The sequence below is a fragment of the Phycodurus eques genome, chromosome 4 (assembly GCF_024500275.1).
Source record: "Phycodurus eques isolate BA_2022a chromosome 4, UOR_Pequ_1.1, whole genome shotgun sequence".
NCBI classification, from domain to species: domain Eukaryota; kingdom Metazoa; phylum Chordata; class Actinopteri; order Syngnathiformes; family Syngnathidae; genus Phycodurus; species Phycodurus eques.
In genome coordinates this window covers 21,143,042-21,170,761 of record NC_084528.1, presented here as the reverse complement: position 1 = coordinate 21,170,761, position 27,720 = coordinate 21,143,042, and the positions used below count along the sequence as shown (strand labels likewise).

The following is a 27,720-nucleotide window of genomic DNA, read 5'->3' as shown; positions in this document are numbered from 1 at the left end:
AAATAAACATTTCATTTTTTAAAGGCTAACTACAACAGGGAAACAAAATAGATTGAGCCTCATTGGACTTATCATAACATTTTTTTTAACATTTCATAATTAAACATCATTATTTGTGGAAAAAATAACTCCTTATCCCTAATACATGCTTTTCTGCAGTTGAGTAAAGAAACTTTCCCATGGTATTATACCAATATTGTAACAAATATATTGTAAATAAATTCTTCCCCCCCCCACAATATATTTGTTATATATATATCGTCAAAAAGCATGTAGACACTTTCAAGCGTTGTTAGGTGTGCTGGCCCTTTAAGAGAACAGGTGCATCAGTGCCAGGTGGGTGTGAGGACAACCCGGAAGCCGACGTCATTAGTTTAGCATGTCTTTAATCGCTTACCAAAATGCCAATGAATACAACTTGCCCGGGTAAGTTAATTATAAACTTATTTCCTCGACAAAGGAAGGATAGCTTGTTTGTTTTAATACCCGGAAGTCACTTACAGCTTTAACTCAGTTTGAGAGCTAGCAAAAAGTTGCTTCTCTTCCACTATTTTGCCTGATGTAAAGGTCAACTTTGCCCACGGGGCGTCCTAACTGGCGACACGATGAGACAACTTGTGGCCTTCGTCGTCGGGCTCTCACTGACAGGTAACCACAAATAAAAATAGACACTTTACTTTTGCTTCTCCAGAAAAAGGGGGGGGAAAAAAAAAAAGCCCCCAAATGGCCTCTTAGTTGGTGACGTGGGACGAAAACAAAACGAGCTGTGTGGTGTTTCAAACACGTCCACGGGAGGTGGAGGGGGGAAAACAAACAAACAAACAAACCAAAAAAAAACCACTTCACACGGCAATGTCGCCTTCTATTCAGATATTTGTCTTCCCTCCCAAACCAGCGCAACCGCATTCCCGTTGTGACGCCATCAAGGTCTCATTTCAGGCTCGTAAATCACTAATTTCAATCAGGAGACGGTAATTGTTTAACAGTTTGAACATTTTTTTAGTCCATTGACGGTTTTAATTATCGCTAATCAATGACAATGATATCGCATTGTGCTTGTTTAACCAGCGTAAGAAAGCGTAATTTAAATTTGAATATGTAGTGTGAAAGCCTTTTTTTTTTTTTTTTTTTTTTTTAAACACACCGAAGCATCTGACAATGAACGCAACACGTCATGACCAGTGGTACCTAATATAAACATAACATTCATGTTTTTTTTAAAACTAATTAAATAAAAAAATCATTTGTTTTTATAGCAAAATGAAAATAAATTGATACAATAAATGACACACAACAAATGATGGGGTCCGATTACTCAACTTCAAAGGGTACCAGGCGTTTATTAGAGGTGTGTCATTTGTTGGTGGGAGGCCTCTATTTGTGAACAGGCTTATTATACTTTATAATTTTCCACAATTACCATGGGAGGCATTTGTTTTTTTACTCAATTGCAGATAGTACCCGCCGTTTATTAGTGGCAAAGTCTTTATCTATATTTTTTATATTATATCGTATAACAATATTATTTTGTCATATTCTGTAATAAATAAATAAATAATTGACCGTTGTATCATTTCATTTTCTCTGTGGTCCATAATGGAAAATGGTACCAGGCATATATTTGGTGTTTATAAATAAATGTTATAACATTTTATAACTGATGATGATGATAATCTTTTCCTTTCGGCTTATCCCGTTAGGGGTCGCCACAGCGTGTCATCCTTTTCCATGTAAGCCTATCTCCTGCATCCTCCTCTCTAACACCAAGTGCCCTCATGTCTTCCCTCACGACATCCATCAACCTTCTCTTTGTTCTTCCTCGAGCTCTCTTGCCTGGCAGCTCCATCCTCATCATCCTTCTACCAATATACTCACTATCTCTCCTCTGGATGTCTCCAAACCATCGAAGTCTGCTCTCTCTAACTTTGTCTCCAAAACATCTAACCTTGGCTGTCCCTTTGCCGAGCTCATTTCAAATTTTTTTTTCTGATTTCTCTAATCCGTACATCATGGCTGGCCTCACCACTGTCTTCTGTCACATAACACACCAGACACCTTCCTCCACCTGTTCCAACCTACTTGGACCTGCTTCTTCACTTCCTTATCACACTCCCCATTGCTCTGGACGGTTGACCCCAAGTATTTGAAGTCGTCCACCCTTGCTATCTCTTCTCCCTGTAGCCTCACTCTTCCCAATCCACCCCTCTCATTCATGCACATATATTCTGTTTTACTTTGGCTAATCTTCATTCCTCCCCTTTCCAGTGCATGCCTCCACCTTTCTAACTGCTCCTCCACCTGCTCCCTGCTTTCACTACAGATCACAATTTCATCTGCATACATCATGGTCCATGGGGATTCCAGTATAACCTCATCTGTCAGCCTATCCATCACCACTGCAAACAGGAAGGGGCACAGGGCTGATCCCTGATGCAGTCCCACCTCCACCTTAAACTCCTCTGTCACACTTACAGCACACCACTGTTCTGCTGCCCTCGTACATGTCCTGTATTACTCTGACATACTTCTCTGCCACTCCACTCCGCATGCAGTACCACAGTTCCTCTCTGGGCACTCTGTCATAGGCTTTCTCTGGATCCACAAAGACACAATGTAGCTCCTTCTGACCTTCTCTGTACGTCTCCATCAACACCCTCAGGGCAAATAATACATCTGTGGTACTCTTTCTAGGCATGAAACCATACTGTTGCTCGCAAATATTCACTTCTGTCCTGAGTCTAGCCTCCACTACTCTTTCTAATAACTTCATTGTGTGGCTCATCAAATTTATTCCTCTATAGTTCCCCAGCTCTGCACATCACACTTGTTCTTAAAAATGGGCACCAGCACACTTTTCCTCCATTCCTCAGGCATCTTCTCACCTGCTAGAATTCTGTTGCACAAGCTGGTCAAAAACTCCACAGCCACCTCTCCTAGATGCTTCCATACCTCCACAGGAATGTCATCAGGACCCACTGCCTTTCCATTTTTCAGCCTCTTTAATGCCTTTCTAATTTCCCCCTTACTAATCATTGTCACTTCCTTGTCCACCACACTTCTACTCTTCTTTCTCTCCTTTTCCTCATTCATCAACTCCTCAAAGTATTCTTTCCATCTATCCAGCACAGTATTGGGACCAGTCAATACATTTCCATCTCTATCTTTAATTACCCTAACCTGCTGCACATTCTTCCCATCTCTATCCCTCTGTCTGGCCAAAATGTATAGATCTTTTTCTCCTTCTTTAGTGTCCAACCTGGCATACATGTCATCATATGCCTCTTGCTTGGCCTATGTCGCATCTCAATGTATTCCTTTCTCCTCTCCTCTCATTTTCCCCACTTCTTCTGAGCTGATTTCTTGTACTTTGAGGTTCCACCATCTTCTCTCCTTTCCTGACAAAATATACACCAAGTACTCTCGTGCCTGTTTCTCTGATCACTTTGGCTATAGTGGTCCAGTCTTCTAGAAGCTCCTCCTTTCCACCGACAGCCTGTCTCAGCTCTTCACGAAAAGCCGCACAACACTCTTCTTTTCTCAGCTTCCACCACATGGTTCGCTGCTCTGCTTTTGGCTTCTTAATCTTCCTCCCCACCACCAGAGACATTTTACACACCACCTTCCTATGCCATCTTGCCCCATTCTCCACAACCTTACAGTCGGTAACCTTATTCAGATTACATCGTCTGCACAAGATGTAATCCACCTGCGTGCTTCTACTTCCGCTCTTGTAGGTCATCCTATGTTCCTGCCTCTTCTGGAAGAAAGTGATCACTACAGCCATTTCCATCCTTTTTGCAAAGTCTACCACCATCTGTCCCTCCAAGTTCCTGTCCTGGATGTCGTACTTACCCATCACGTCTTCATCACCCCTGTTTCCTTCACCAACATGTCCATTACAATTTTCACCAATCACGACTCTCTCTGTCTGGGATGGTCAAAACTACTTCGTCTCGCTCCTTCCAGAATTTCTCTTTCACCTCTAGGTCACATCCTACCTGTGGGGTATAGCTGCTAATCACATTATACATAACACCCTCAATGTCAAGTTTCAGCCTCATCACTCGATCTGATACGCTTTTCACCTCCAAGACATTCTTAGCCAACTCTTCTTCTTTTAAAATAACCCCGACTCCATTTGTCTTCCCATCTACACCATGGTAAAATAATTTAAACCCTGCCCCTAAACTTCGAGCCTTACTGCCTTTCCACCTGCTCTCCTGGACACACAATATATCAACCTTTCTCCTAATCATCATATCAACCACCTGCCAAGATTTTCCTGTCATAGTCCCAACATTCAAAGTCCCACATTCAATTCTAGGCTCTGTGCTTTCCTCTCCGATTTCTGCCGAAGAACCCCCTTTCCGCCTCTCCTTTGTCTTCGACCCACAGTAGATTAATTTCCACCGGTGCCCTGCAGGTCAACGGCGCCGGTGGCGGACATTGTTAACGCGGGCCACGGCCGATCCGGTATGGAATTCTTTAGATGAACGCTCATATTTGTTTGGCAAAGTTTTAAGCTGGAAGCCTTGACGCAACCCTCTGCATTTACCCGGGCTTGGAACCGGCGTACAGTTTGCACTGGCTTGTGCGCCCCATAGGGCTGCATTGCCATTGATGATGATGATAATATTAGTAACTACAATATATTTGTAATATTTATCTTCCAAAATTAAATATAGTATGTACGGTAATAAGTACTGTATTACTTTCACATGGTCACCTTCTTTGTCCATTGACTCAACTGTAGAGCATACCAGGCATTTATTGAAAGCTGTTTGGAAAAAAATAGTAAATTTATTAATCAATTAAATCATAAAAAATGTTTATTCATTATTATTTTTGGTTTGTTTGTTCTTCAAATAATAAGAACATTAAAATGTTTAATTTCTTTGATTATATTTTTATATATTGTAATAAATATAAACATTATTGTTAACTAAATTTTCTGGACACTAAAAATACATAATTAGATTTTATGGCATCATCACAGATTGGGAGACGAGCAACAAGAGTACTATCCTTAAATTGAACGTTTGTCTTTAAGAGCATGCATAATGTAAACATGATGATGTGGTGGTGTTCTTTAAATTGTCACAGCCCACCAACACTGCCTTGTGCACCCACATGAACAAAAAATAAATAAATAAGGTCAAGCGTCAAAGATACAATTTTTTATGCGTTTGTGTTGCGGGAAACAAGCGTAGAAAATTAGGCACCGGGAATTTGAAATTACGTTTCAATTTGCTCCTCGTCCGGGGCCCGCTGTTCGTGCATGAGAGATAATAATTAAAGTCGTAATCGCCAACATTCTCATTTAATTAAATAGTCATTTTTCCCCGCTGCCTGTTGAAAATTGATTTGGCAAAATGGTGATTGAGCCCACCAGGCAGTCTGAGGACATTCTGGCAAAGTGTATTTTACCTTTTCCCCTAATAGAAGTTTTTCTGAAATAATAAATAATGCAGAGTGATTAACTCTGTTATGAAAATATGAAGTAATTGGACTTTGGAGTCTTCCTGAATGGTAATTGTGCTTGTCCTTTGTACTCTACTTTGTGTAAGTAAATACACACTAGTATATGGACACTATAGGGAAATTGCTTGCTCGGTACAATTATCCAACTAGGTCGGGATAATTACTGCAGTGATTAATTTTGATTGTACTCATCTCATAGTGGGAGAAACAGTGTAAGAATAGAAATATTATGTTCCAGGATCAAAATGTTACAGTCATAATAATGACGAAATAAGATTTGTCACCGTCATACACTAAAATTACATGGCACATGCATATGTAATGTAATCAGTAATACGATTGCTCCACTTGCCATACAAGGGTAAAAATAAGTTGACTGCTAGTAATGCGATGTCATGCGTCTCACTTTTTTTTCTTTTTTTTTTTAACAAGTGTATAAAAAAAGAAGTGAACCTCTGTAAGAACGCGAACACAGGTTTAACTTTGACAACAAAGTGACACTGGAAAATGTTGAAGAAAAAGTAAAACACATGACCAGAGTTAATTCCTTGAGGCATTGATGTAACTGGATACAAACAAATGTAAGCTTATTAAAGAATGCTAATGTGAATATGTGCTATAATCAAAGCTAAAGGTAAAAAAAAAACCAAAGAACAAAAAATAATGACTGGAAGTAATCCTTGGAGTCAAAAAGTACTCCACAGTACGCTTGACCACAATGCATGTGCTATGTACATGTCATGATTGTCATTGCCACCTTGTACATTAGAAATTAACAGAACGACTCACAACGATCCACAGTAAAAAAAAATAAAAAATTACATGGCACATACGTATGTAATGTACGTGTCATCAGTAATACGATTGCTCCACTTGCCACTTATTTCTAACAACTTGCATGATAGAAATATACAGAATTACTCAAAATAATTCACAGTCAAAAAGACTAACTAACCCAACTTTCAACTATTTCGTTTGTCTTCCAGTTTTTGTGCGGGCGCAGGACCAAATCCAGATCCAGTTCCAGACAGACCCGGTGCTTGTGCTCAGCGGCACCGAAATCCAGTTCACCGTAATAACCGTCCCCGATGTGCTGTCCATGACGTGGTTGTACGAGGGCGTCACGCTGGGTCTGTTCGCCGGCGGCTCCCCCGTCATCAACGAGGTGCCGCAGTTTCGTGGCCGGGTCACCATCACGGCAACGCAGCTCCGCATCGGAAGCGCCCAGCTGGGGGACGCTGGGATATACACGGTGGAGGTGGTCCCGCTCGCCTCCACGGGCCTGACGCCCAACTCCAGATCAGTACCTCTGAGGGTTTTTGGTAAGGACTGACTAGTAGAACGCATCAGTTATACTTTATGTACTAGACTTTACACCTATTTTATCGGGCTGATCGGTATCAGCAATATTTAGCATTTTATGCTGATCGGCTTTAATGTCATAATTCGCCGATCCGATCAATGACGTCATTGATCGGCTCCGCAAAAGACATTTACTCCGGATCGCCGCGTGCACAGTATATTTGAATCCAAAAGCTAGTTTATTTGTCGCGTGTCTTTTGACGTTGTACTGTAAATATCTGACGGCCAATGAAGTTATTTAAAAGGAAAAAAAAAAAGAAAAATTTCGGCGGTGTGGGACAGACAACGAGTCGGAGACAGGCAACACGTAATGCCCGGATCAGACTAAAAGACAAATTTGCTCTTTCAGGATTGCACTGTCAGACTATTGCAATAAAATCTTGTATTCCGATACCACTGCGTCCCGTTTTTTGCGAACATTGGGCTTTATCTTGTCAACTCAAATGCAACCGGATACACTCGTTACCGTGGCGACGACAGCAAGAGTGGAGCGAGCCGACTGTATTATGAGACAAAATGGGGTGTTGGTGGTCACCAGTGCTCAGGACAGGAGAGGATGTTCGTTTAAGGCTTGCTTGAGGTATCTTCACGTACTTTTTTAATACGGTACGGCTCACAAGCGGGCAATAAAATGTTACAGACGAAATCCACAAAGTAATGACCAAGTATTTATTGTATTATATATATTAAGCTTCATGCATACACTGTTACCAATAATCAGTATAAACATTGGTCATTACTTTGTGGATTTTGTCTGTTGTGGAGGTGGTCTGGAACGTAACCGCTGCAATAAACGGATGATTACTGTAATCCAAAATTGAAAACATCTGCGAAAAACTCGATCATATGCTCACACAATGTGTGTCATCGCTCCTCTCAACAGTTATTCACGATAGCCGCCACATTGCACAGTTGAACTACTTGATATAATCCACAGAGTAAAATTGCATGTGTGCAATGTACTATCATGTACAGTATGTACTATGTACATACTAGGCTTTACACCATCAGGACTTTTTGGGCCGATCACCGATCAGCAAGTTTAAAAAAACGATAACCTATCCGATCACAAGATGGAGGAATATATCTATTTAAATGACCTGTTCATTTATTGTATATACTTGTGTACTTAATTGCTCAAAAAATTATATTTACAATAAATAATGTATCTTTGTTCCTCTATATTACTTGTTACAGTGAATAACTGACGAAAGAAGTTATCGTATTGATCATGACATGTACTTTGTGTGTTCACATAACCTGGTCTGCCGTGTGGATTATTTCCAGTCGTCTTCGCTCAATTGATATGCAGCGCCTACTCTTAGATGTGTCATTGGGCACTCTGTGTTTTATTTACATGCACTATTTGCATTGATTTGCATGAAGGCCGGTCCAGCAGAGCGTCTATTGTGATCAGCTCACGTCGTCGTCCAGCATGCCTCCATTTCCTAGCGCCGTCGCTAATGGGGTGACGGGTGGAGCAAATTATTGCCGGAAAGGTCGCGTCGTGCGCGCTCGCCAAAGAGCGCGCCAATGTCACGTCCTTGTACGCCTGGCCCTGCTGCACTCAGAAAATAGCACACGCTTGCAGTTGAGTTGGCGGGGCGAATGGAAAGGGAACACAGCAGCCCTCGCATTAGAGACATTCGAGATAATTTCCTCCATCGACATAATCAGGGAGCTGAATTATAGAATAAATTATTCAACAATATTTTTTTTTCTTGTATGAACAATAGACGTAGTTTCAACAAAAGAGTTGAGGATGATAATAGAAAATAAGAAAACAACTAAAAACATATGTTATTGAATGAGTCTGAAATTTCGAGAAATTATCATTTGCAAATGTTTTTGTTTGGTTATAGGCGATTGTCCTGAAAGTTGCCTTTAAACAATGCTAAATCATATTCATTAAAAAAATGAAATTCTATGTAATATTTATATTAAATCAAATAAACTTTATTAATAGAGCACTTTTTATTCAATGATATGCATCTCAAAGTGCAATACATAGGTAAAGGGGGGGGGGGGGGGTGTAAACCTGGAACGATGCCTCACCGTAAGTGTGCGTCCTGATATTTGCAGTAACTAAAAGGAAGACCTCAAGGTGGTGTAATGTGCTCCCTCCTTCTGGTCTGCGTCAGGATACGCGCTGCCGAGTTTCTTTAGTAATTGTAGGGCTGAAATAGTTTTTTTTAGGAAGACCAGAAAGCAGGGTATTCCAATAGTCAATCCGACTGGAGATAAAAACATGCATTAGCGTCTCCGTGTTGGCCTCTAGAGAGAATGGGGTGGACTCTGGCTATGTTCTTTAAATGATAGAAACCTATTTTTGTTACATTTTTACTGTGTGGAATAAATGTGAGCTCAGAGTGTAAAATAACTCCTAGGTTTTTCACCAGATGGGAAGGTTTTAAGAACAGTGCTTGTTGCTTAGTCACAAAGTTTCTCTCTTAGGGCCTCAGGGCTGATGACTAAAACTTCGGTTTTGTGCTGGTTAAGGTGGAGAAAAGTTCACTGCCATCCAGGATGTGATGTCTAAAACCGTTTAAAAGAGTATCCATTGGACTGATGTCCTCAGGAGACAGAGATTTATAGCTGCGTATCATCAGAATACTGTAGTTGTGGAAGTTCACTCCATGCCTCCTGATGACACCGCCAATAGGGAATTGAAAAAATTTAATAGGACGGGTTAAAATTGTTCCCTGCGACACACCATGTTATTTCATGTATTTTTAAAGACCATTAATTGATATTTCTTATATTACTACTACTGTTATTAAATCAATTTCTTGGGAGGAAACGGGAGTACCTGTAGAAAACCCACGCAGGCAAGGGGAGAACATGCAAGCTCCACACAGGCGAGGCCGGATTTGAACCTGGGTCCGCAGAACTGTGAGGCGGATGTGTTAATATTCTATTTGGAAATAATACAAAACATTGTACAATACATTTTTATAATATTCAATAATACATGCATTTTATCTATTTATTTTACAAATAAATATAATTGAGGGCGGCATGGTGGATGACTGGTTAGCACATCTGCCTCACAGTTCTAAGGACCCGGGTTCAAATCCGGCCTCGCCTTTTGAAATTTGCATGTTTTCCCCCATATGCCTGTGTGGGTTTTCTCCAGGTACTCCGGTGTTCTCCCACATTCCCAAAAAATGCATGGTAGATTAATTGAAGACTCTAAATTGTACGTAGGTGTGAATGTGAGTGTAAATGAGTGTTTGTTTACTGTATATGTGCCCTGCGCTTGGCTGGTGACCATCTCAGGGTGTACCCTGCCTCTTGCCCAGAGTCAGCTAAGCGAGGCGCCACCACACCCGCGACCCTAGTGAGGATAAGCAGTTCAGAAAATGGATTTATGGGTGGCTGAATATAATTGATCATATTAGTACATGTAGTATTCATTTATTAGTATACAGTATGTAGTAGTCATTTAACTTAAGATAACACCCAAGGACACTGTTCATACAACCAAGCAAATCATATATAAAAATAATTTAAAAAATAAAAACAAATTATAATCATTAATAATAAAACATTTTATTTTATTTTTGGGGAGGACAAATAAATATACAGATTTTTTGGGGGGGGTAATTTCAATTCTAGCGAACATTAGGTTGTAATAAAACCACGTCTCTTAATAAATATATAATATAGCAATTTACTAATGTCATGAAATAAATTGTACTTGTACAAAACAGTTGAAAAGAAAGAATTGAAGCACACAAATTTGAGTTGAGGTAAATGGTCACCTTATTCGCAAAAATGTTTTTTTGAGGTCAGTTGTTTCCGCGCCCGGCATTTGATTTTAGCGCCGAGGCCACAATTTGAAGAAAAAGGGCTACAGTATATTATGTTGCATCGCTCCACATTGCTTTCTCTTTGTTTACGCAACCAGGATAGAACATACTGTATCTCTCCTGTTTCAATTGATTCCACCAACGAGTTGGTCCTCCATTCGCAATCAAATTCCTTGTTCAATTGACTTCAAAACCAGCGGCCCCTTGCATCAGTACTTGATATTTGCACTGGTTTCTTGAAGCTTTGCTCCCTGTGCAGTGATTAAACTCCGGCCGACCGCCAACCAGCATCTCTGCGCAACTCATTCATCTGGCCTTTATTCGCCATCTGTGCCCGCATCTGTATGTGGTATCCTCACCACAAACATCAAACTGCCCTCTGTTGTGCCGACCCCGCTATAGCGCAGACATTTTGTGGAAAGAGTAGATACCTACTTGCCTGTCACAGAAATCGTCACTATATCGCAGAAATCTGTGGTTTGTAGCAGTCTTTTTTTTTTTTTTTTTTTCATTTTTATTATTTTTTAATTTTTTAATGGGTTTTTACAGGAGACAGTGATACCTTGACATACATACGGTAATAAAAATTAGGATACCATTTTTTCCCCACTTACATTCTCTTTTATTGTTTTTATAGTGTAGAGGTGCAACGATTAATCAACAACTAATCAATTATCATGTTAATCGACAACTATTTTGATAATCGATTCATTGTTTAGGGACCTTGTTTAACTTAAAATTGTCCAAATCCTTGGAATTTCAGCTCCTCAACAGTAAATATTCAGTAAATAATCTCAGAGTATATACAATTTCTTCGCCTGTGGGAAAGAAGTGCCACGGTCACGATGCACTTACAGTATTTTCTATACACTTATTGCTTGTCATTTTTGTGTTCAAATACCTTTACAATGCGTTTAGACATTTTTAATAAGATTCGATTTCTTTAAGGCGTGTGAGTATAACTATAAAAATATCTCTATATTGCAGATTTTCACTTGTAACGGGTGGGCCTGGAATGTATCTCCTGTGATGAACAGGGGTTCACTGTATTTCTTTTTAGACGCCGTATCCGGGGTGACTCTCTCTGTGCCGTCGGTGGCGACGGAAGGCGGGAACATCACACTGATGTGCACCTCGGGCGGCACAGAGCTCACCTTCCAGTGGGGAAAGGGTGGCGTCACAGTCACCGAAGACGGCAGGATAACCATCGCCGGCGGCTCGCTGGTCATCAACCCGGGCCAGCGGGCCGACACCGGAGACTACACGTGCACAGTCAGCAACCCGGTCAGCGCCCTCGCTGCCACGCAAAGTCTCACCGTCTTCTGTGAGTTAGCGAGCATTCTTATTATTCTAATCAGTACTATTATTATAATTTTTAAGCATTATGTTAAAACAACAGAATCGTTTTTTTTTTGTTTTTTTTTAATCAGTTTATTTGAAAGGGGACAATGCAATTTCATAAAACACATGAAATACACATGGTTAAAAAAGCCAGAATTAGCCAGAAGGCTAGTTTTCATCTGTAGTCCCCTGGCCATGATGTAAAAAAGCAGTAAAATACATCTACAAGACAATATAATACAGGATACATAAAGACTTACTATACTATTAAGAGAGAATAAAACCACAAATCATTTGATCATAAAAAAAAAAAAAAAAAACAAAAAAAAACATCATAACATACTTGTCTTTTAGTGTTGGCAGCTATAGGTGTTAACTAACCACATTTTCAGTTTTTTTGTGAAGGCCTTGTATGTTGTAAGCAGTTTAACTGGTTTGTGGAGGGGTGGGGTACAGTCTAATAAAAGACTTTGGGGGGGAAAAAAAAAAATTGAACTTTTCTGCTTGTTGTTGGTAACAAAAACATAATAAAACAATTTAGCTCTTTGTTAAAATTAGGACTTCATTCTAATAACTACGATTTCTTTCTCATTGTACTTTATTCACGTGAATTTGATAATTTTACTCTTAATTTTACAACTTTATTCACGTAACATTACAACTTTTATCTAGAAAAAAACCCCAATTTTTTTGTAATATACTTTTTTTCTCCTATTACCACTTTATTCGTGTAACATTTATTTGATTTATTTTTCCATCCATGCATCCATTATCTGGGCCGCTTATCCTCACAAGGGTGGCGGGCAGTGCTAGATCATATCCCAGCTATCATCGGGCAGTAGGTGGGGTACACCCTGAACTGGTTGCCAGCCAATTGCAGTGATTTATTTTTCTAAAGCATAAATTAATTATTTTCCAACTTGTTTTGCGTAACATCAATGACTTTTTTTTATTTTCGAAAATACATAAATTATAACAACACTAAATTATGTAACATCCCAAAATTTGTTTGACATTTTTTCCCCCCAAGAACATTCCGATTTTTTTTCTCGTAATATTATTAATTTGTTCTAATGACTTTTTTCCCTCATAATTTTCCGACTTTTTTTTTTTACTTTTTAAAGTCCTAGTAAAATCATGAGAAAAAAGCTGTAAATTAGGAGAATAAAGTTAGGTTAAATCATGGATCTGGATTTTAAAAAATCCTTAATTTCTTACTAACACTTTAATCTTATTGACAAAATTGACAAAAAAAAGTTACGAGAAAGAAATCTTCGAAAAGTCGAAGTGATACCAAAGTTGTTGTTTTTTTGCGGGGGAGAGCCCTAGTATTGAGCAAATTATATTTGTAAACTTAGTAGGAAAAAAAAATACATTAGTCACATTTTAAAATTACACCTTTATTGTAATAACTTTTCTTCCCATAGTATTTCAACTGCAAGCTGGTAACATATTGACTTTTTTCTTGTAGTATTATGACATTACGCTCACAACTTTCTGATTTCCCCCCTCCCCCATAAAGTAAAGTCACAGTTGAAATAAGCGATTGTTACGATTTGCATTATCAAGTTTACAAAAACAACTTTATTCACATAACGTTAAGACTTGAAGAAAAGGTTTATATTTTTTGTTTTCGCATAACAAACATTAAGCCTTTTTCTCGTAACTTTTCTTTAAATTTTGTCGTTATTCATACATTGCCACTGAGAAATCAAAGAAATGGTCTTAAAATGCAAAACAATACCTGAACTGCACCCTTGTCTTGAACCACAATGGTACCTAGCTCCATTGTAATTTTTTCTGCTAGCTAATTAACAAAGAAAACCACAAGTTCCTTGGTGCAGGTAATAAATTGGCTTCAACAACTCCTGAAAGTCTAGCTTGGTCTTTGGAGGTGAAAGCAAATCAATAGTAAGTGTATCTTGTGATGCTGATAACAACCTCCTATGTCCATCACCGCACGAGAAGGACTCGACACCCCTTTACTCAACTGCTGAGAGTACCAGCGATTTACGATAATTAAGGCATATATTCGAGAGGAGCCCTTGTCTTTCAGTGTCTCCTTTTTGCATTCGTCACGACACGAGTACATTTTTTTTTTTTTTTTTTTTAAACTATTATTTTATAACATTCTTTATATTTTTTCCCCTATCAACACACAATGAATTAATACAAATTTTAAACACCACCCCTGTGTTAATTTGGTAATAGCGAAACATGATATCTTAGCATGCTGGCACGGTAACCGACTGGTTAGCACATCTGCCTCACAGTTCTAGGGATCGGGGTTCAAATCCTGGGCCCGCCTGTGTGGGGTTTGCATGTTCTCCCCGTGCCTGGGTGGGATTTCTCCAAATTGGCATCAGAAGTTATTGCCTTGAGATACGATTACCCCACTCGCATCTCAATACTCTCAAATCATCTTTCTCCATTTGAAATGAATGGAAATGCAATTAATCTGTTCCACCCCCCCCCCCCCACCCCCCCAAAAGCACCCCAAATTCGTTTAATCAGAAAAAAATTCACTCAACAGATCTGTGCTGTATAAAATGATCGATAAAACACTTATTGGCAAGACCCCTCCCAATCTTTGCTGTCTCACCATGCATACAACCACCATTCCAACAGTTTTATTAACCTGTTAGTTCCCAAAGTCTGCACTACTTTTGGTTCATCTTTTCCATTTTCTTCCCCAAAGGACTGGAACACTGCGACAAATAATAAAACTCACATCATTCGTCCCAATATCATCGTTGCACCTTGTTTTGAACCTTTTATTCCCCATGTGCTATGAAGTAAGGTATTATGTTGCACAGTTTGTTGTCCATGTATTTGTATTGGCTTTTATTTTTCTTTGTTTTACTCTGCTGTCCGACAAGAGAACAATGGGCACAACAACAGCCGTATCCGTCCTCTGATGACAGCAAAACCACTGTACCGCTTTAGCATTCCACATGGCAAATTTTAAACATTTTTAGTACTGTGATTTCTATATTTATCTTTTTAACTACCAGACGGACCTGACACCCCAGTCCTGACCAAGGACGCCCCCAAAGACTGCGTGGGCAGTGCCGACGTCCAGGCGGGCCAGATCTTGCGTCTCACCTGCCTGTCGGACTCGTTGCCCCCGGCCCTCTTCACGTGGCAACGCGACGGCGAGACCGTGGCGTCGGCACAGCCCGACAGCGGTGTGCTCAGCGTCCAGACCTCGTCCACAGACGACAGTGGCCGCTACACGTGCACCGCCAGAAACGCCGTCACCAGCGGCACGTCGGAGCGCGCGACGGACGTGTCCGTGGAAAGTGAGTTATGACCAAGGCTGACCTCTGTGAGGCGGATAATGATGGCGGAGGGTCTTAGAACGCCACCCGCCCACCTTCCACATATCTGTCTTTGTGACAGCAGAGGGACACAATGCATCCTGGGAGATTGATCTGGCGGGAATGTGGTCAAAGTCGTTCGATGACTTAGACGCGCGCGCGCGCACACACACACACACACACACACTTCCAGGTCTTTGTTTCATTTGTTTTTCTTTCTCGATCTCCCCTTCTTATCTGTTCTCTCTTGCCTCATTATCTTTGTTTTTACCTCTGCCAAGCTCAAAGGGCAAAGGATTTTTTTTTTTTTTTTTATACCAGCATAACTCAGAAAGCACCCCAACTGATTTCCACAAACTTTAAATGGCCATTCAATATCCACAGGGCCACACTGAAAAGAAAAAAAATACAGTAAAATTACAAGTAAAAAGTTAAGAGAATAAAGTTATAACATCCAGTCGTTAAAATTATGAGTTAATTCTAATACTTTTGTGGCTGTTCTCACAATTTTGCCTTTTCAAAATATTTGTAAAAATAGAATAAAGTGAAATGAAAGTAATGTTTTGAGAATTTTCTTCGTAATGTTACAATTTAGACTTTATTCTAATGTGTTTGCAACAGGCTTTTTCCTTTTCATAAAATTACAATTTTAAAAAAAGTATTAAAATGTTTTAGATTAATGGTGCACTTTTGTGATTATAATGTAATTTCACTTGTTAAAATCACATGATAAATGAGTTTTGGAGCCACTGAGAAAAGGCGTAATTAAGATTAAAAGTCATGAGTTTTTGGTTCTTTAAGAAGTATTAATGTCATAAGAATGAATTACAAGAACAAAGTCGTACATTTAAAAAAATTTATAAACTTAAAAAAAATATTGACCACTGAAAAATTTCAAAATTACGGGAAAAAAAGTCGTCATTAGAAATTACTGCCAACACATCACAGGTTTCACAGGCCTTGGGGCATGCTTGTGATTTGTTTTTTTGTTGTTGTTTGTGTTTCAGACACTTGTCTGGACGCTGGGGAAGTGGCGGGCATCGTGATTGGCAGCTTTCTGCTGCTCGTCATCCTGGTGCTGCTTATTGTGTTGCTGGTGTGTCTCGTGCTAAGGAGCCGGGGTAAGGACATTTATTAGTTTCAGAATAGTTGTGACTTTTTCTCTTTTTTCTCGCCAAAACAATATTTGTCTACATAATTTGGAGAAAAATAAAACATTTGGTGATTCTATTTTATAGGCCTGTCACAGTAAAAATTTTTTAAAGACAGTTTAAGGATAAATTTTTTTTAATGCCACTGAAATCATGGAAAATAAGGCCCGCCCTTATTTTTTATTAGATTTTTTCTTTTAAATGGGTATTGTTATCATGATAGGAAGTCATAATAATAACAACATTCTTGTTTCTCTATTGTCTGCTGAAGACAAGCCCTTCACCTGTCAATCTAGTATACGTTGACGTTCGCTGTAGTACTACTGACTGAATGTGTGCTACGGAGGTTATGCTTAAACAGTTAAATTTCCCGTGTTTGTGTTAATTGGGGACGAACACAAGCAACTCTGAGAGAGGCGGTGACGTTTTAAACAACTTCGCTGCAGTGGAGCGAGCTATTTAGCTCCTTAGCTCATTAGCTCGATTGCTTGCGAACATAATAACCAGTTAACTTTCCCATGTGTGTTCATTGGGGGCTAACACACAAAACAACTCAGAGCAAAGCGCTGATGTTTTAAACAACATCGCCGCGATGGAGCAAGCTGTTTAGCTCCTTAACCCACTAGCTCGTTAGCTTGCAGGCTAGCGAACCCAATAAACAGTTAAGGTTCCCTTAAGTGTCTCTGTTGTGTGAATCTACACGCTGCAAAAGGAGCAAGGCTGTGGAGTATTGGACGGAGCCAACACCGGCAAGAGTGTCTGCCGGCGTTCCATGAGCCCACTCGCGGCTAATGACACAACTGGCTCACCACAAGAATGACAATTTATCGAGTCCGGAAAAACTTAGGTCTCATTTTATTTATTGAATGATAAGTTGATATAGTAATGATTAGACTTTCCACCGATCTGAACGGCTTGATCGGTATAGGCCGATAATTAGCATTTTAGGCTGATCGGCTTTAATGTGATAATTCGCCGATCCAATCATTGATCGGCTCCACAAAAGACATTTACTCCGCATCGCCATCGTGTACAGTATATTTGAATTAAAAAAATTCCAATATTTTTAGCCTTGTCACGTCTTTTGACATAGTACGGTGAATATATGACCGGCAATAATTTATTTATTTTTTTAAAACATATTGGCGGTGTGGGACACGTCTGAGACAGACAACACGTAATGCGCGGCTCAGACTACAAGACAAATTTGGTATTTCACGATTGCACTATGTCAGACTACTGCAATAAAGTCTTGTATGGGCTTTATCTTGTGAACTCAAACGCGACCGGATACACTCGTTACCATGGCGTTGTGTGTATTATAGGAACAAAATCAGAATCAGAATCATTTTTATTTCCCAAGTATGTCCAAAAAACACATAAGGAATGTGTCTCCGGTAGTTGGAGCCACTCTAGTACGACAACAGACAGTCAATTGGGGGGAAAACGTGTGCTGGTGGTCACCAGTGCTCGGGAGAGGACATTTTAATTCAAGGATTGCTTGAGGTATGTTCACGGACTTTTAATACGATATCGCTCACAAGCAGGCAACAAAACGTTATGTAGCCTAGCAATCTAGTGCTAGCACTAACGGTTGTACGTAGCGTTCTGTCAAATCATGCTTTAAAGTTTTGGTGTGTGTGAGGTAATTGAATTACAATAAAGTAATTGAATTACAGTAAGTTAGCACCCATTATGTCTGTCATGTTGTAATGTTGGTTTGACCTGACTGATTAGAATTACTTTTGAAGATACTCGGTATACAGTACACAAGTATATACAGTAAATGAACAAGTCAGTTAAACAGTCACATTGCTCCATCTTATGATCGTATCGACGATTGGTTATAATTTTTTTTTGTTTTTTAACTTGCCGATCGCGGCACGGTGGCCGACTGGTTAGAGCGTCAGCCTCACAGTTCTGAGGACCCGGGTTCAATCCCCGGCCCCGCCTTGTGTGGAGTTTGCATGTTCTCCCCGTGCCTGCGTGGGTTTTCTCCGGGCACTCCGGTTTCCTCCCACATCCCAAAAACATGCATTAATTGGAGACTCTAAATTGCCCGTAGGCATGACTGTGAGTGTGAATGGTTGTCTGTTTGTATGTGCCCTGCGATTGGCTGGGAACCAGTTCAGGGTGTACCCCGCCTCCTGCCCGATGACAGCTGGGATAGGCTCCATCACGCCCGCTGACCCTAGTGAGGATAAGCGGCTCAGAAAATGGATGGATGTAACTTGCCGATCGGTCCCAAAACTCCTGATCATGTAAAGCTTAGTAATTATCATGACGGCTACTATTTTACCTCAAATCCGTGTACAACGGGACCAATTGTTTATCAGAAGTAAGGCGTTTATTAGAGAGATGTCTTTTGGCTTCTGCCATGAGCATTCAAGTTAGATTTTGACTCGGTACAACTGCATTTTTATAATAACATTCTTTGTTTTCCTCCAAAAGTAAATAATGAATGAATACATTTTTTACACACCTTCCTGTGTAATGATACCTACACGTTGTGTGGCATTTGTTTTCCCACCGTGCAAAAATAATTAATGTGAGGTACTCTATTGCCTCTAATAGTATCTGGGTATGTTTATTTACTTGCAGTAACTGCAGAGAGGTCCCTTGGAAGTAAGGCGTACATTAGAGAGGAAACCTCCTCTTTCCGGTTCTCTGATTAGCTTTCACCGTGTGCAAATGTATTTTTATAGTAAGATTGAATAAAATTATTTTCATTTTTCCCCACAAATGAACTGTAAGTGAATCCAGACTTTAAATCCATCCCTGTGATAATTTGGTAATGATGTCTACATGGTCGTATCATTATCTCATACCACCTGTTATTTGTTTTCCTAACATCTTATCTATAATATTTTCTTGTTACGCAAATAAATAATGTATGAATCAGGGTTTTAATACCACCCATGCGTAATTTGGTTATGTGGCACATAGTGCTATCACGTCATAGAGAAGGTAATTTAAAAAAGAAGAAAGGATGTTGCCATCTTTTTTTTCCTGAGGCATTCATTTGAGGCAATTAGTTTGACAATTAATTCAAGCACATGCTCTTTATTGGACAGGCACAAAATCCTGGATTTACTGTATACCACTGGTACCACTATTGCTATGTTCAGGACTTTATGCCACTCTCCTGGTAATTGTTTGAGGCTATGTTGTGACAGCTCGACAAAGGCAAGGAGAAGCCGTCGTGGTACAGAAGAACCACACAAATCCCCGGCCTCTAGTAAGCCTCCGAGCACATGATTCTCGATTGATTTTTATCAGCATGGTGGTGATGATGGTCCATTGAAACCTAACCATCGTCCTTCATTTTTCCCCTTTCCCCATTAAGCCTCCAGATCAACGTGTTAACATCGCTAGGAATCCAAGCCAAGGTCCTGACCCCCCTGTCTTTCAATCAAACACGCAAGCCCGTCGTCCCCCAGGGTTGTACGCCACCCAGCGCCAAAGGCCTGGCTACCTGCAGGCACTACAGCTTAGCAACTTGCAACAAAACGGCACTGCGCCTGAACTTCGAGGCGACGTTAGACACAACGCATCCTCGTACCCGCTTAATGGCGTCGACAACCCGGCTTTCACGCGAGCAGACGCGCAGCAGATCAATCCAAACATTGTCATCCAGACAGGTGCCGCCCAAAGCAGTCAACGACCTGCGGGGGTCCAGCTGAGTCTGACGCAAGGTTCCCAGCATAATGCACAGATGCCCACCATTCATGTCAACCTTAACGCCTTCCCTCAGCAGGAAACCATTAATAATGCTACCCAATTAATAGACACAGTGCAGTCAAATCCCCGAATGCAAAGCGGGTCCGCCCACCAGGGTCCAGCTGCGAGTCTTCAAGCTCAGCCAGGGCTCATCCCGACTCGATACACACACTCGCACGCTTCTCAGCGCAATGCCAAGACACAGACTTACCAACAGGAAGGCCTTCGTACCTCCTCCCACCGGCAGATGCCGTGGGATCGCCTACGAGGGACACCGGCGTATCCTAGCGGGACCCTTCCGAGGGGACTGACCTCAGACACTACGGACTACACCAACCATCCACCTTTGAGACAAAACCAAACGCAGCCGCGAGGTAGAAATGCTTTTCGGGAGGACACAGCCGCTGCAGGTCGGGGGGACCGGACGAGGAGCCACTCAGCTGATTTTTGGGACTTGCACACCCTGACAGTGCCGCAACTTGAACCCGCTGACCACTTGCACAGAAAACCCCCGACGCAAAGGGAGAGGGCCAGGCTAGACTCGACGGTTCCACCTGGTTTTCAACCCGTCTCCAGCCAGGACACCACGCAAAGTACCAACCCTTTTGTGAGCCAGCAAGCTGCTTTCAGACAAAGTGACCCATTTAGTTCGGATACCAGAGCACTGGCTGATCCGAACCACCTCCTCCAAGCACAAGTGGCCCAACAACAGAAGGCGGCACTGGCCCAAGCGCAAAGCCAAGCGGCTCAAACCCGCAGCCCTGGCCGACCTCGCCAAGCAGCCCCAGTCTCGAACCAGCGTCAACCCAGTGCCCTCACTCAGGCGGCACTTAAATCCCATACAGAGAGTGCGCAGACCTTCCAGAACCCGAGACAACAAACCCAAGCAGCCCTGCTTCACCCCGGATCCCAGGGTCAGCCGACTTCTGCCACCGGGGGACCGCGACCGCCTACCCCGCCGCCTGTTATCCCCTTCACTCGGTTCCAGAGCCTTCCCAGGACCGACACCCATCACAAATCGCATCAACACCGCCCCGGGAACGTTGGACACAATCATCAACCTCCAAAAGTGGTTGCCCACGCACGAGGGCATGCCGCCCACGCTAGACACGGCCGTACCACTCACGGCCGTGCCGGCCACACCACCCACCCACGGCAGGTGAGTTGTTTTCCATTCTCTCACATTCTGTTCTGGTATGAGGAACAGCTTTGGGCAAGTTACTTCCAAAAGGTAATACATTTCATCAGCCTAATAACATCATTGCCCAAGCCATTTTTAAACGTATTCGGAAAACAAGAAAAAAAAATAAAAATTCTACAAACAAGAAAAGTCCAGCTGGCCCGATTCAACCTTTGCAGCTTACCATGACCTGGACGACTAAGAATATATAAAGACATAAATAAATAAAAAAACACACACAATTTTTAGCAAGCACATTGATATTTTTGAAAGTTACTGTCTTTTAAAAGTAATTACATGGGGTAATTGGTCAACAACTGTAGTTTTTAGCAAATAATCATAAACTTGGAATTTTATGGCTGCAACACGTTCCAAAAAAGCTGGGACAGGGTCAACATTTACCACTGTGTTACATCACCTTTTCTTTTAACAACATTCAATAAACGTTTGGGAACTGAGGACACTAATTGTTGAAGCTTTGTGGGTGGAATTCTTTCCCATTCTCGCTTGATGTACAGCTTCAGCTGTTCAACAGTCCGGGATCTCCGTTGTCGTATTTTACGCTTCATAATGCGCCACAGATTTTCAATGGGAGACAGGTCTGGACTGCAGGCAGGCCAGTCTAGTACCCGCACTCTTTTACTACGAAGCCACACTGTTGTAACACGTGCAGAATGTGGTTTGGCATTGTCTTGCTGAAATAAGCAGGGGCGTCCATGAAAAAGACGTTGCTTGGATGGCAGCGTATGTTTCTCCAAAACCTGTATGTACCTTTCAGCATTAATGGGGCCTTCACAGATGTGTAAGTTACCCATGCCATTGGCACTAACACAGCCCCATACCATCACAGATGCTGGATTTTGAACTTTGCGTCGATAACTGTCCGGTTGGTTCTTTTCCTCTTTGGCCCGGAGGACACGATGTCCACAATTTCCAAAAACAATTTGAAATGTAGACTTATCGGACCACAGAACACTTTTCCACTTTGCATCAGTCCATCTTAGATGAGCTCGGTCCCAGAGAAGCCGGCGGCGTTTCTGGGTGTTGTTGATAAATGGCTTTTGCTTTGCATAGTTGAGTTTGAAGTTGCACTTACAGATGTAGCACCGAACTGTATTTACTGACATTGGTTTTCTGAAGTGTTCCTGAGCCCATGTGGTGATATCCTTTTCACATTGATGTCGGTTTTTGGGCGGCACGGTGGACGACGGGTTAGAGCGTCAGCCTCACAGTTCTGAGGACCCGGGTTCAATCCCCGGCCCCGCCTGTGTGGAGTTTGCATGTTCTCCCCGTGCCTGCGTGAGTTTTCTCCGGGCACTCCGGTTTCCTCCCACATCCCAAAAACATGCATTAATTAGAGACTCTAAATTGCCCGTAGGCATGACTGTGAGTGCGAATGGCTGTTGGTTTCTGTGTGCCCTGCGATTGGCTGGCAACCAGTTCAGGGTGTACCCCGCCTCCTGCCCGATGACAGCTGGGATAGGCTCCAGCACGCCCGCGACCCTAGTGAGGAGAAGCGGCTCAGAAAATGGATGGATGGATGGATGTCGGTTTTTGATGCAGTGCCGTCTGAGGCATCGAAGGTCACGGGGATTCAATGTTGGTTTTCGGCCTTGCCGCTTACATGCAGTGATTTCTCCAGATTCTCTGAACCTTTTGATGATATTATGGACCGTAGGTGATGAAATCCCTAAATTCCTCGCATTTGTACGTTGAGGAACGTCCTTAAACTGTTCGACTATTTTCTCACACACTTGTTCACAAAGGGGTGAACTCCGCCCCATATTTGCTTGTGAATGACTGAGCAATTCAGGGAAGCTCCTTTAATACCCAATCATGGCACCCACCTGTTCCCAATTAGCCTGTTCACCTGTGGGATGTTCCAAACGGGTTTGATGAGCATTCCTCAACTTTCTCAGTCTTTTTTGTCACCTGTCCCAGCTTTTTTGGAACGTGTTGCAGCCATAAAATTCTAAGTTAATGATTATTTGCTAAAAATAATAAAGTTTATCAGTTTGAACATTAAATATATTGTCTTTGTAGTGTATTCAATTAAATATAGGTTGGACATGATTTGCAAATCATTGTATTCTGTTTTTATTTATGTTTAACATAACATCCCAACTTCATTGGAATTGGGGTTGTATGTAAATGTTATTAGTAGTACCTTACATTAGGAACACTGACAAGGAAACTGGATTGTCATCACATCACATTTTCACCATGCCTTTAAAAAATATCCAGTTTTTGGCAGCTTTTGAGCACACCTTAACCACAAAAAGCACCGCGCTGCTTTTTGTCAGTTGTGATTCTTCTTTGTGGTTGTTGCGCGTCAACAATTAAGCGTTTGTGTCGCCGGCATCAGGCTCACCGAGGGAGGCCGAGGTGACGACAGATCTCGGCAGACGAGTCGCACTCTGCTCCTTTGTCTCGTCTTCCCGCTCATACAGCTGATGTGAGCTGTGAAAACGCCGAAACAGCAACAAAAAAGGTTCCTTGCTCCTAAAGCTGGTATTTATTAAAAAAAAAAAAAAAAAAAAACTCCGAAACGGTGGATGAAGCATAAGCAGACAAGTTCAGTGAGCCAAGCTTACATAATGCCGTGATTCATCATTCAAACATGACTAAATGCACTTCGGTGCTGAGCCTCCCCACTGAAACCCTAATGCACTCTGAGGCTATGTCTACGTGAACATGGGTATTTTTAAAGACTGATACTTTTTAAAGTATTTTGACCTCATAGTCACCATTGATGTTCTTGTCTTTTCTGGAAATGACTTTCTTCAGCCTGCTGACTGGCTAAAATGGTCTCATAGGGGTTATAACGCCACCTTTTGCTTTTACATGCACCCTTATCGTGTTTTGTTTCTTTTCAAACTTTATTTTCAAGGGTTTTGATGAGTACGTATAAGATTCTCCCTTTTTGTCATTTCGCCTTTGGGGTTCCTTGTCTTTCCCGGAAATTACTTTTTTTTAGCCTTTTGATTAGCTAAAATTGTCTGGTACATGTTGTATTGCCACCTTTTGCTTTGGCATGCATTTGTTTTGTAATTATTTGTTTTAATGTCATTTTTAAGTGTTTTAAAGTATTATATAAGAGTCTCCCGTTCCTACATTCATCACTGTCGCTTTTGTGCCTTTTCCAGAAATAAATTCAGCCTGATTGGCAACAAAATAAATAAAAGCCTTGTAGGTGTTACAGTGTCACCTGTTACTTGGTATGCACTTTTAAAATAAAAAATAATTTTCAAGGGTTGTAAGGAATATCGTTAAACAAATAATTCCCCCCTTCCTCCTTGCACTACAGTTGTTCTTATGCCTTTTCCTAGAGACTTTCTTCACCAGTCTGTTTAACTAAAATGGCCTGGTACATATATTTTTTTTTATTTTGCGTGCACTTTTGTAGTGTTTTTTTTTTTTTGTGGAGCATCTCTGCTTGTGAAATTTCCTATTTTCTAAATTCACCAGTTTGTTTTAACATTATTTTAAAGTGTTTTTAAGGATCTCTCAAATCACTTTTTTGGGGGGTGAAAAGTATTTAAAAAAATACCCATGTATCTGTGGACATAGTCTTAATGAGAAAAAAATGCAAATTACATGATACCAAATGAGCTATACAGGGCTGTCTTAATGTACAATAGACTATTTATTTTGTGCCTTCTGTTTACGGATGCTCGTCGCGACACTTCTCAATTAAGAGGATTGGCCTCGGCGGAGCCGGGAAGCGATGCTCGGCTAACCATGAAGGGGATGCGACAATTGGACGGGTGCTTATTAATTAAAGGCTTTTATGCGACTTAAATGAGTTGGGGAAATAATCGCACCAATGCATGCGTGAGGTCAGCACAAAGAGCCGAGCTAAGTCCAGCCGGAGTCGCTTTCTGCTGAAAAAGCCAATTTACTGTCTAATGTCTGGTTTATAATCATGGAGGAATGTCATTATTATATGTATTTATTGATTTTGAATTTTCTTTACTCAGGGATGTCCTTCCGAATGTTTTATGTAGCTTGTGGATGTCATAAATGATATTTTTCAAGTTTTATACTGCCAAGAAAAAAGTTGATAGTGCCAAAGGTAACAATGTATGCAAGTGCTATCTATCGCTTATGATTATGAGCAAATAATAAAAGTCTGTTTACAATGCACATATTGCATGAATGGCCAATTTGTTCTCTCAGTGAACTAATAGCACTTCGTACATTTCTTTGGGGAAGGACCCGATTTATTTTGAATGATATTCGACCCCCGGTGGGCTGAGGTTGAAGGTAAAACGTATGTAACTATTGTTATAATGAATCCCCTCACTTTCACTGTATTGATATCATGTGGTAAACTATCCAACAGGCCGGAAGATAGCTGGGGTGAAAAAGTCAAAAAAAAAATTATTTTTTTTTTCTCTCTCCATCGGTAATCTACCACTTGCAATTTTTACCAAACCTCTGACTTTCAGGTACTATTTTTTTTTTAAGGTATCTCCTACTGATTTTAAGTGCTAAACAAACCAAGAAGAATGTATTGATAATTTTTAGCAGTATTTACCCCCTTAAAATCAATCTTAAAGTCATTGTTTTCTGTTTTCTAAGCACACTTTTATGCCTTGAATTAAAAAGTAAAACCCATTGCCGTTTGCTGTGTTTGTATAGCACGCAGCTGGTGTGAAAAGGTCAAAACTCTTGCAGGCGCTTTTTAAAAGCACTGTTTATTTTTGTCGCTTGCGAGCATTTTCACCATGTTTAAATTTAGACAAGTGAAGAGCTGTCATGGCTTGTGGAGTAGAACAACACAAACCTCCCGTGTGTGTTGTGATGCTTGAATCGCTGCAAATATTCAATGCTGAATGACTGTTTGATTGCATGCAGTTCACAGTATCTCCTCAGCATGCCTTCATTGTGTTGTTGTGTAACCGGGTATCATTAGTGCCTTTCACGCAGTGTTTTCAACTAATTGGCGTTTCGTAGCTGTAACAGTAAAGAAAAACAACCAAAGCGGGACTTTGGTGCAACTGTGTGCACATTTCAGGGGCGAGAGAAGTGAGACACAGAGCCTCCACCATCCGGCCTATAGCCCCTTTCACACTGCCTCGAAAAAGATGGCTTCTTTCAGTGTGGATAGTTTGTATGGACGGTACAGACATGAGTGGGTTTGAAGTTGACCCAAGGTTGTATCAGAGCGGCATAGTAAAGACAGGACAGTGTCTGTCCAGCACCTTTCACACGAACAGTCAAAGCTGGCTTTTTGTGTGTGTTGTGTGAAAGGTTTCAACAACACTACAACAAGGGTTGTAGTCAATCCACCAATTTCCCCCAAAATACTCTGGTAGAAGTACAGATTCAACTCATTTATTTAAGTAAAAGGAAAACAAGTACAGATTGAAATGTACTTAAAAGTAAGAAGTATTTTTAAAGTTGTTTTATTTTTACTCTTGATAACTTGGCACAACGAACAAAACATTCTCCGCAAACAAAATACCTGGTCGATTTCGTCAGTCCCTTATTGAACGCTAAAACGGTCTCTCATACACACAAATACAAAATTAGAACACTCGCAATCAGTCACAGTAGGTCACAACTCACATCAGGCACTCGCAGAGAGAATAACTAGCCAGAAAAAAAAAAAATGGGTGGGTTGCATCAGGAAGGGCATCTGGCATAAACATTGTGCCAAACTAATCAAGCAAGTGACTTGAAGGTTTTGAGACTCCACATATCATGTTCGGTCCTGTTTTTTTTTTAACCACAAAAACATGGTGCCACTGTCAAGGAAGAAGCGAATGGCCACAAGGAGGAGGAAATGGGTGAGACTTAGGAGAGAGTGTATATTTTGAGAGGCTGTTGGCAATGATTGATCACCCAAAAGAACATTTTTGGGTATCATAGGATTTTTCCATGACAACTAACACAAATGCATATTTGTGTCCTATAGACTTCTTTTCTTGGTTCTTTTACAAATGGTCCTTCTATGTCACTCAAGCTGTCTTTACCATTAATGCCACTGGCGGAAGCTTCTATAAGTTGTTGCAGTGCACCAGAAGGATCTGTGATCTTAAGTGCCCGGATGTGGCAGCCATTTTGCATTCACACAATAGCGGACAGCAAAATAGATGATTATTCATGAGGGCTATGTATGAATTTGTGAAAGTGTCAGAACAATTGGCTTGTCTTTACCGTTATTCAAATTGTATAAAGACTAGAGTGTAACAGGTTTAATGAGTAGGTGTGATCATTTATGCCCTTGTATCTGCAGAGTTTGAAGGGCAACACGTAAATCGTGCACCTCTCATGGCTGCTATAAAGCTGTTTGTCTTTACTGTTATGTACTTTTGGTTTTACCATGATGCAAGAAGCGTATTTCA

The 27,720-nt window shown here is 41.0% G+C and overlaps 1 protein-coding gene across 3 annotated transcripts; it reads left to right on the top strand.

Annotated features, from left to right (window-relative positions):
• Nucleotides 1-360: 360 nt before the first annotated feature.
• Nucleotides 361-27,078, top strand: si:dkeyp-97a10.3 (dual specificity protein kinase splA). 3 transcript variants are annotated; one of them, XM_061674610.1, is made up of 9 exons: nt 361-426; nt 568-648; nt 6,468-6,803; nt 11,716-11,979; nt 15,011-15,298; nt 16,324-16,437; nt 19,644-19,705; nt 19,814-21,346; nt 23,733-27,078. In XM_061674610.1, exons 1-9 carry the CDS (start codon nt 402-404, stop codon nt 23,754-23,756), a joined length of 2,727 nt encoding a protein of 908 aa, XP_061530594.1. In that variant the 5' UTR covers nt 361-401; the 3' UTR covers nt 23,757-27,078. The 3 variants fall into 3 exon arrangements, with proteins under 3 accessions (XP_061530594.1, XP_061530592.1, XP_061530593.1); XM_061674608.1 differs by lacking the exon at nt 23,733-27,078 and having other exon boundaries at nt 19,814-22,028; XM_061674609.1 differs by lacking the exon at nt 23,733-27,078 and having other exon boundaries at nt 367-648; nt 19,814-22,028.
• Nucleotides 27,079-27,720: the final 642 nt, after the last annotated feature.